Source organism: Kryptolebias marmoratus, linkage group LG9, assembly GCF_001649575.2.
Source record: "Kryptolebias marmoratus isolate JLee-2015 linkage group LG9, ASM164957v2, whole genome shotgun sequence".
NCBI lineage: Eukaryota > Metazoa > Chordata > Actinopteri > Cyprinodontiformes > Rivulidae > Kryptolebias > Kryptolebias marmoratus.
In genome coordinates this window covers 2259985-2270443 of record NC_051438.1, presented here as the reverse complement: position 1 = coordinate 2270443, position 10459 = coordinate 2259985, and the positions used below count along the sequence as shown (strand labels likewise).

The following is a 10459-nucleotide window of genomic DNA, read 5'->3' as shown; positions in this document are numbered from 1 at the left end:
ATTATATATTGACATTGATCATCATTTAGCTAACATTATCAGCATGGAACACCATTACTCAACTTACACGGTTTGTTTGCAAAAAACTTTGCAAAGTTTTTTGCCTCTTATTGGCTCTGGCTAGTTTGCTGAACATATTTCTGATGCACCATGCAACAATGGGAAGCAGCAAGTCTCCCGATCCACCTTGTGTATGCACGCAGCGCTCATGGTGCGTTTAAAGACGGCTCGGAAAAACAGATTCCCACATGTTAACAACGAATTAAACAATTGCAACGGCTGGAAAAAGTGCGGGGGATATAGGGCATACATAAGGGAAGTGGGGGACATGTCCCACACATACCCCGGTTATGCCTTTGCTTTGGGGTGCTACGGGGGTGCTATGACTTTTCCAAGGGGAGCTATAGCACCCCCTGGCGCCCCCCTGGCGCCGTCAGTGATTATAAGGCTTATATAAGGCTTTTAATTTTTTGCAGCTCCAGACATCTTTGTTTTTTTGTTTTTTTGGTCCAATATGGCTCTTTCAACATTTTGGGTTGCCAACCCCTGTATTAGACTGTTTTCTCATCTGACGTCAACACAACAAACCTCTTCTATAACTTAAAGAAGAAACACGAAAAAGAATATTTAACAATCCAAAAAGTGCAAGGTCAAGCAAGTTGTAAAAGAGCCGGGGAAAGTTGCGAAAAAGGAAAACTATAGCCGGCCGAAGATAATGGAGTCTGTTGTCATTTGATACATATATATTCCTGCACTAAAATGCAGCAAATCTCATTTGTGAAAGTTCAGTTAAATGTCACTTTGAAATAAAGCTTGAAAAAAGTAAGAAATTAGATAATTTTTTCATATTTTTCAGAAAATAACTGACAACATACATAATTGGGGTATATCGTGATATATATCGTTATCGTGATATAAAATTATCCATATTGTGATATAGGATTTTTTCAATATCGCCCAGCACTACAAGAGACCCATCCTGATGACAGCCATCAGCATCTATAACAACTTTTTAACAAAACCAGGATTATGAGCTACAACATTTAATTTCTCTTTGGGATTAATAAAGTATTTTTGAATTTAATTGAATTGAATTGAATTACACTTTTATGAGTATTATACTGTTGTTTTAAAATTATTTTATTTTGACCCAAACTATCATATGTGAGGTGTGCTTTCTCAGAGGGAGGAGGTTGTAAAATTAGTTGTGATGTAATTGGTGAATGTGCACAGAAAAGGAGGGGGATTTGACTCTAAAACTGTTTTTTTAAAAAAAGGGTAATCATTGTATATCTGGCAACACTGATGCCGGGGTTCTGGAGCATGTAAACAGTTACATCTACAATTGTGAATACATGGATGTTTGTTTGGCCCGACAATGAGGTTGGGTTGCTTCTCTATGTGTGCGCCATGGCTCCATTCTTGGTCCCTTCCCTGCCACTTGGATCAGTTATAGCCAGACACCACTTTTCTTTTCACTTTTATGTAGATAACTTACAGATTTATTTTCCCATGAAGCCTAGAAGTAACCTTTAAACTTCTTTTATTCATTGAATTGCTGACATTAAGCAGTGGCTTCATCATAACTTGTGGTTTTTAAATGAAGGTAAGACTGAGCTGATCTTTTTCAGTGATGTTGCTCCTTGTAACTTTGGTTCTCTGACATCCAAGTTGAGACCCACAGTTAAAAACTTGGGAGTGATTTTTGACAAAGATTTTAAGTTTGATAAATATATAGCTTCTGTAGTCAAGGCCAGCTTTTATCAGTTAAATCTTTTAACCATTGTTAAATCTTTTTAAAATTGTCCTGACCTGAAAAAGCCATTCATGCTTTTATCAGCTCAAGGCTTGACTACTGCAATGCTATGTATGTTGGAATCTCTCAATCCTCCATGAGACGCCTTCAACTTGTACAAAACACTGCTGCCCGACATTTAATCAACCTTAGGAAGGCGGACGTGTTTCTTTTCTCTCTGTCTCTCTGTCCCCTGAACTGCCTGAATATGTTTAGTTTAGCTACTATTTTTGACTGTCTTAGCTCATGCTTAGATATGTCTGGTTTTACTTCAGCTGTATAGTATACTTTTAGATAGTTCGGTACCGTTAGTTTTAGTTTTAGCTTAGTTTAGTTCTGTACATTTAGTCATGCTTAGATCTGTTTGTTTAGCTTAGCTTATTTAGACAATTAGTACCTGTCATTATCATGTTCTGTAACTTTGTCTGTAATTCTGTTCTTGTGTTGTAAAGCACTTTGAGTTGCCTTGTGCTGAAAAGTGCTATATAAATAAATGTACCTACCTACCTACCAGACATGAGCACATCACCCCCCATTTTATTTTATTTCCATTGGATTCCAGTCAGTTTTGGAATTGATTTTAAACTTTTATTGTTCACTTTTAAAGCTCTTAATGGTCTTGCCCCATCTTATTTATATGATCTAGTAGCTTTCCGGGAATATAAGAGAACCTTAAGATCTAACCATAAGATCAACTAATACATCTTAACTATTTGTCCCCAATTCTAAATACAAACATTGGGGTGACCGAGGCTTTTCGGTCACCAAACCCAGACTGTGGAACAAACTACCTCAGGATTTACAATCTATAATTTTTAAATCTAATATGAAGCACTTTTTGCACCGTTTGGCTGTTGTAAAGAGTTCTATAAATAAATGTTAATTGATGTAAACTCCACCCAGCAAAGCCCGAGGCTGGAGGTTTGCATGACATGTGCAATTGAAGTATTGCTGTCAACAGGTGGATTCTGCTAACAATAACTGACTGAGAACAATAAGAGTTTCCAGTAAAGGCAAGTTTAAGAATCAGTATAGTCCACTTTAGGGGTTTCTGAAAGAACTGCTTTACTAAAAATAAACAAAATATTTTGTCAAATGTATGATCATAGGTTACAGTTAAGTGAGTTCCAGCACTCCAACCTGCTGATTTTACCTCTATTGGGGGTGGGGGGGGGGCGTCTCAGTACAGGGCGTTAAACTCTCCCATTTCCCTCAAATTTTTAACCACAATTTATTTCTTACTTACTGATTCTGTGCAATTTTACTACAGGTTTCCAGTTGATATCCAGCAGTCTGTTCTCATGATCCATCTCCTCTTCACACCCCATTGTCCTGTTTGCAGAATCTCCAAGGGTTCCATCAAGTTGGGACAAGTAGTGAATAACCCTTATGGTATCAGTCTCCAGCATCACTCCCATCTGCTCTAAATCCTGACTGATACAGAGCTCCTCCTGCTCCTCTTTAATCTGAGGAGGTTCTGGTTCCTCCTGCTCCTCTTTAATTTGAAAAGTCTCTAGTTTCTCCTGATCCACTTTAATCCATGGAGGTTCTGGTTCCTCATATTCCTCTTTAATCGGAAATGCTTCTGGTTCCTCTTGTTCCTCTTTAATCTGTGGAGGTTCTAATTCCTGATGGTCCAGACTGCAGTTCATCTCTAGGCTACAGCGCTGCTGGTCCATCAGAACATCCTCCTCCTTATAAACATGTTGCTGTGAGAGTTCTGGAAAAATAAAAAGACAAAATGATTAAAATGTCTTAAACACTGGGGGAAAAAAAACAACTTCAACAAGTATCACCCAATTTGGACAGAACCATCCATAGACTTCTATAGTGTGAGAACAGATACATTTACAAATGAGTGAGAAAAGATGGAAATGTGTTTTTGTACCACGAGGTTACAGAGTTAAACTGTAATGGACAAATAAAATGAACACTGATATTAACTTCTAAGCGTAATGCAATTTCTTCAAGGTTGAAAAACCACGCTGCTGTGGAAGCCCAACATGGCTGACAATACTATGCTGTGAAGAAGGGTCAGTGAATGCTGAAAGTTATGTGGTAACAGATTTTCTTCTTGAGCTGCTCTCACTGCATAAGAATGACTATCACAGGAGACGAATATAACCCTGCACTTATCTTGTCATCTGACACAAAAGGGACTGCCCATTGTGTGCAAAGCTTTCTATAAAACCTATTAGGGCTATGTGATATGACCAAAATCTCATATCCCAATAGATATTTTACATTTTCATAATATATCAGAAATTTAGCATATTTTCTGTAAAGTCTTTATAATTACTACATGGAAAGTTGTCTTTCTTTCAACAGTTCCCTACTGTAGTCAGATGAAACTCAGATGAAAGATTTAGCAATTGTTTCACACCAGATGCCGTTCTTGACACAGCCTGGGCTCGAACCTGCAGCTTCAGGATTAAGGGACCACAGCCCCCCATTTTCCATATAGAAAGTACTATTCCTTTTTTACATCTAGATGAAATAATCAAAAATGAAGACTACTCATTTATATGTGATTATTTGTAACCTTTTATTTAGAACATCTGGACAAATCTGTCAAATAGACTAAAAATGTAACCACTGAAAATTAATGTGTAACATATAAAAACACCTTTTCATAACAAATGACTAAAGGCTCAACATAAAATACTGCTATGATGATGATCATGATGAAGAGGAGGCGTTTTGTTGACAGTGAGTGATGTATGTATTGGTCAGTTATCTCCTGTCTTAATCTTATCAAAAGCCTGTTCTAATATTCTGCTCTGGCTTTTTGTGAACACCCAATGGCTTTGTCTTACTTTTCATAAATGCTCTCCATACTCTTTCCAATCTTGTGTAGGTGGTTAAGAGGTTTGTTGTGTTGGAGTCTGTGGTGAGAATTGGTTTGTGGCATAATTTGCAGAGAAGAAATTTTTGGTTTGCGTCAGACTATTTATAACCAAACCATGTCCATGCTACAGAGAAAGGATGGCAAGATGGCGGCACGCAAAAGTGCAGCGGCTTCTCAAGTTCCTAGTTTACACCCAGTTTTTAATTGTTAATTGTTTTTACATAGGTTCTGAGCGTAATACCACACGCCCCACACGTGTGAACTATAGCCGAACTGAACTTTTTGGGATGAAGGACAGTTTGGTCAGCAAAACAGCAACTATGGACAACAACATTTGTGTTACGCTGAGCAGGCTACGACTCCTCCGGACTCCAACATGGAAGAACGGAGCGCTGCAGACAAAGGGCCGGCGGAGGAGGTGTGAGCACAGGCAGAAGAGGGGAAGCACAGCGGTGTGCTAGCCAGGCTAAGGGCTAACGCTAACCGATCCCCGATTCCGTCTCTTTTCCTATCCAACGTCCGCGCCCTGGACAACAAACTGGATCTGCTGCGGATGAGGCTAAATGTTTCTGAGGAGATGAGGAACTGTGCTGTGATCTGTCTCACAGAAACCTGGCTGAATTACTCTATACCGGACTCAGCTTTCCACCTCGCCAGCTGTCAGATCTTTTGAGCGGACCGCAACCAGCTCTCCGGAGGGCGGTCTGTGCGTCTACATAAACAAAGGTTGGTGCACAAACTCCGTGTTGGTAAACAGCCATTGCTCCGAGGCTACAGAACAGCTGACTGTGAAATGCTGTCCCCACTATCTGCCTCATATGTTTACGGCGGTGTTTATCATTGCAGTCTACATAGCTCCCGATGCTAATGTTAAACACGCACTGAAAGAGCTTCACAAGAACATCAGCTCGCTTCAGAACCAGCATCCGGAGGCATTCTATGTAATAGCGGGGGATTTCAATCACGTAGAACTGACAAACACCCTGCCAAGGTTTGCCAAGCATATAACCATTCCAACACGTGGGAATAGCACGCTGGACCGTGTTTACACCAACGTAGGAGACGCATACAGAGCCTTCCCCTGTCCCCACCTCGGGCTCTCCGACCACATCTCTATAATGCTGGTCCCTGCATACCACCCCCCGCTGCGATGCCCTAAACCCACACAGAAGACCATTACTGTGTGGCCCAGTGATGCTGATGCTGTACTCCAGGACTGCTTCAGCAGCACAGACTGGGAGGTCTTCAGGGAGGCTGCTGAGCGTGAGGGGGAGCTGGATCTGGATGATTATGCATCTGGTGTACTTGGGTACATCAACAAGTGCGTGAAGGATGTCACTACCACCAAGACTGTGACTTGCCACCCTAACCAGAAACCCTGGCTGAATGCAGAGGTGCGTTCTCTGCTGAAGGCCCGGGATGCCGTCTTCAGGTTTGGCAACTCACAGGAACTTAGAAGGGCTAAAAGAGAGCTGACTGCAGGAGTCAAGAGGGCAAAAGCTGCATATGCTCAGAAAATCCAGGGACATTTCTCCTCCCAGGATCCGCGAAGCATGTGGAAGGGCATCAGGTGCATTACAGACTACAAAACAAACACTGCACAAAGCCCCAAAGACCCCTTGTTGCCCGAGGCACTCAACAAGTTCTACACTCACTTTGACAACCCTGACACCCCACCCAGCACTAGACTTGCATCTTCACCAGAAGAGAAGCCCCTCAGTGTGACACCAGCAGAAGTAAGGAGAAGGATCAACCATAGGAAAGCAGCTGGCCCGGACGTGTACTGAAGGACTGTGCTGATCAGCTCTTCGATGTTTTGGCGGACATCTTCAATGCCTCCCTCATCCAGGCAGCTGTTCCCACCTGCCTAAAGTCCGCCACCATCACCCCAGTCCCCAAGAGCTCTGCAGTGACAGGCCTGAATGACTACTGGCCAATAGCCCTTACGCCGATAGTCACAAAGTGCTTTGAAAGACTGGTTCAGACCCACATCAAGGCAGCCATCAACGTCACTGGATCCACACCAGTATGCATACAGGTCAAACCGTTCTACAGAGGATGCTATTTCCTCTGTGGTCCACACTGCCCTCACCCACCTGGAGCAGAAGGACTCTTATGTCTGCATGCTCTTTGTGGACTTCACATCTGTGTTCAACACCATGGTTCCTCAGATTCTGATAAATAAACTCTCTTCACTTGGACTGAGCCCTTCTCTTTGCAACTGGATCCGAGACTTCCTGACCAACAGGCCGCAGTCTGTGAGGATTCACAACATCTCCTCCCCCACCATAACCCTCAGCACCTGCTCCCCTCAGGGTTGTGTGCTGAGCCCCCTCCTGTTCACGCTGCTCACATATGACTGCTCACTCATCCATCCAGGCTGTCATAAGTTTGCGGATGACACAGCAGTGGTTGGATGCATAACTAACAATGATGAGTCCAACTACAGGCAGGAAGTGGAACACCTGGAGGGTTGGTGCAAAGAGAATAACCTCTGCATCAATGTTAAAAAGACGAAGGAGATGATTGTGGACTTCAGAAGGGGTCAGCAGGCCCACCTCCCCCTGCACATAGGAGGATCTGCGGTGGAAGTGGTGAACAGCTACAGGTACCTGGGAGTGCACCTGAGCAGTAACCTCACCTGAAGAACCAACACTTCCACCCTAGTCAGAAAGGCACATCAGCGGCTCTACTTCCTCAGGAGGCTGAGACGTGCTGGACTCGGGAGCTCTGTCCTCACGTCATTCTACAGAGGTGTGGTGGAGAGCGTTGTGTGTTCCAGAATCAACATGTGGCATGGAAGCAGCTCTGCTACGGACAGGAAAGCTCTGCAGAGGGTAGTGAAGGCAGCAGAGAGGATTGTTGGAGCCAGCTTCCCCAGCATCACGGAGATATAGATCTCCAGACGCAGGAAAAGGGCCACCTGCATCAGGAAGGATTCCACCCACCCAGCACACTCTCTTTTTGCCCCGCTCCCCTCAGGCAGGAGGCTGCGGAGCATTAAGTGCAGAACTACAAGACTGCGTAACAGCTTCATCCCTGAAGTAACACTTTACAAAGACAATCACATGTGTAATAATCTGCTTCTTGGACAATTACATATGTAATAACCTGTGAATACCCCAAACTTCCTTATCTCCTAATTTTTTTTATCCTGTGTATACTGCACATTTGTGTTTCTTTTTTTATTCTTTATTCACTTTATTGCCTATGGGTGTAACTGGACTGTGAGAATGTAAATTTCACTCTACCATATTACCACATGTGATGTGAATGACAATAAAGTCTCTTTGACCTTTGAAGTACCTCGTTATGAGTGAGCTCCTCCATTTTTTTTGTCTGGTCCTTCTGTTTGGAACCATCTGATTCTGTCTCACCTTTACTGGCGCTGCTGTTATTCTCTGTGCCCACTGCATCCTTTTGGTGCTATAAACTGCCATCCAAAGCAATGAAAAATATTGCCGTAAACAGTGTTTACTGCAACACCAGAAAATAAACAATAGAATATAATATGAAATTCAATTCAATTCAATTCAATTCAATTCAAAAATACTTTATTAATTAAATAATGAAATGATAGATGTTTTAATTTCATCCTCTGATTGTTGTTGTTTGATCATTCATTCATCTTGCTCAACTACAAGTTAACATGTATTAACATCTCATCACAAGACTTCCATTAAATGTTTGTTTCTTTTTATTTTAGAACAGGAATTATAAATTCCACTACAAAACTAACTCTGGATCTAGATATACTGATGGTTCCCTGTCTCAAACCTGAGAAAGACATTGTAAATAAACGTGAAGCATTTCTCTGTTCTGTCACCAACGCCATGATTAGCTGTGGCTGAGAATACTTCACGAGATCTACACCGTAGAAAGGAAATGTTGCAGAGAGTATCCAGAGGGGCTGAATGGGAGAACAAATGTTCAATAAGTCTGACGAACCTTGTTCCTACTTCACACACAGATGGAGTTCCAAAACTAGTCAAGCTGCTCAGATTATTTAGTCAGACGCCTCTGATGGTCGGTCATCTATCCATCCAGCTGCAGCGCAACACCACCTCCATCTCATACGATCTGCTCCATTTCCACGCCTGGTGCACACCAAACATACATTTATAAACTTTAGATTTTCCTTCCATTGATTCAGACTTTCCTGTAATCTTTTTAAATGAGACTTTCTAAAGGCCTTTTAGTGGGTTTTCTACTTTTCCTTTTTCTGGACTTTGGCTGGTTTTTTTGGGGGGTTTTTTTCGCTCGGATTCTTGACCATTTTTAGATGCATTTTTTTAATTCTGCCTTCTGAACATTCAAATATAAAAGGTTCCTAAAGTCAAGGGATTGTTGCTATGAAACACAACAGACAACTTAAAGTTTTAACTGGATATTCAGGCTCTTTGTTCCCAGCAGCCTGTCACAGAGACGCAATTGGTTGTCATTTCTTTAGCTGAATAAATAATAATAATAATAAAAACTGTCATAAGTAGACTTCACTAACCAGAATGAGAAGCAACAGAGACTCGGTCTGTCACTAACTCGAGGGACACATATAATAATATTTTAATGTTATCTTGGGGTCCTGATAAAATGTTACCAATGGCCGGATCTGGCCCACAGGCCTTCAGTTCGACATATGTGCTGTAGAATATACTGTCATGATTAGGTACAAGAACTGCAGTGGAGTAATAAAACAGCCAAACTCTAAGAAAACAAACTTAAAGACCTTCAGAAAATCTGGATATGTGTTGATCAAAACCACTTTAAAAGATCATATGAAAGTCTGGTTCTTTTAGAAAAGGCCTTAGAAAACTAAAAGACATTTTGATGACTCTGTTTTTGCACCCCTCTGGGCAGGATTAAAGAGATGAGGAAGAGAGAGGATGAGGAGAGAAACAGGCAGATGGGACACTATAAGTTGGACAGGTTTGGAACAGAGGACATCAGACTGAGGCAGAGTGAAGCCAGTTTCTCACATCTGAAGAACAACCTGTCATACAGGAGGAGCAAAACCTCACATATTACGTAACAAGGGATCAAGTCGGTAAAATCAGATTTGGAAAGGGGGCCATGAAGACAAAGACGTACCTGTAGAGGAGGAGAAAACAGACATTTTACTCCTCTGCTCCTTTTTTCTCCACATCCGAGTCTTACAGAACATTTAAATCAAATAGCTTTTAAGGTCTCTGCAGAGCAAAACGATGGCTGCTGCGCTGAACCCCCACCAAAATAAAAGAAAACGGGTTTTTTTATGTTTACCTCAGATAGCACACAAAGCTAACGCTAATGCTGTTAGCTCCGCCTTATTTCCGCTGGATGTTACACTTTAAACTTCCGGCAGAGTTAACGTTAGCATTTTTCTAATAACAGACCATAATGTATATGATGGTAGTCCTGTGAAGTCGTAACGAAGGCAGCTGGATGTCTTTCTGATTCTCCTCTCCAATTACGTCATTGTTCCTCTCATCCTGGAATCTTTAACCAGTTCATATCAGACTGCTGCGATACGTCGACATGTCCGCTATGATGGAGGGGGCAAACAGGACAGGTGTTACGTCGAGCCGCGTTCCCCCATCAGATACGGTTCCTCCCACTTATATGGATAGACTTATATGAATAGACATGACACGCCACTTTAAAGGCTCGGGCCGAGAAGCGGCGAAAGCGGCGCCATCTTGCTACAGTATACTTAGAGGCGCAGGGCTATATAAACAATGCTGAGGACTAACGAAATAAATTTTTTTAGTGGGTAAGATGAGCCCAATAGTGCATGTACTTTATCATACAATGTCACAAATACTCAGTTATTGTAATTT

The 10459-nt window shown here is 42.0% G+C and overlaps 1 protein-coding gene across 10 annotated transcripts in view; it reads right to left on the bottom strand.

Moving 5' to 3' along the window:
- Positions 1–10253, bottom strand: part of LOC108248575 (zinc finger protein OZF-like) — a 34085-nt gene extending 23832 nt beyond the window's left edge. The window contains exons 1-4 of one of the 10 annotated variants that reach the window (XM_017437427.3): positions 9732–10238; positions 8592–8740; positions 7950–8120; positions 3042–3515 (exon numbers count right to left, since the gene is read on the bottom strand). In XM_017437427.3, the coding sequence (XP_017292916.1) occupies positions 3042–3474 (433 nt within the window). In that variant the 5' untranslated portion in view covers positions 3475–3515; positions 7950–8120; positions 8592–8740; positions 9732–10238. Of the gene's footprint in view, positions 1–3041; positions 3516–7284; positions 7925–7949; positions 8121–8591; positions 8741–9731 lie in introns of those variants that run through there. The other 9 variants (XM_017437430.3, XM_017437428.3, XM_025010884.2 and 6 more) reach the window with 9 other exon arrangements.
- Between the last annotated feature and the right edge of the window lie 206 nt (positions 10254–10459).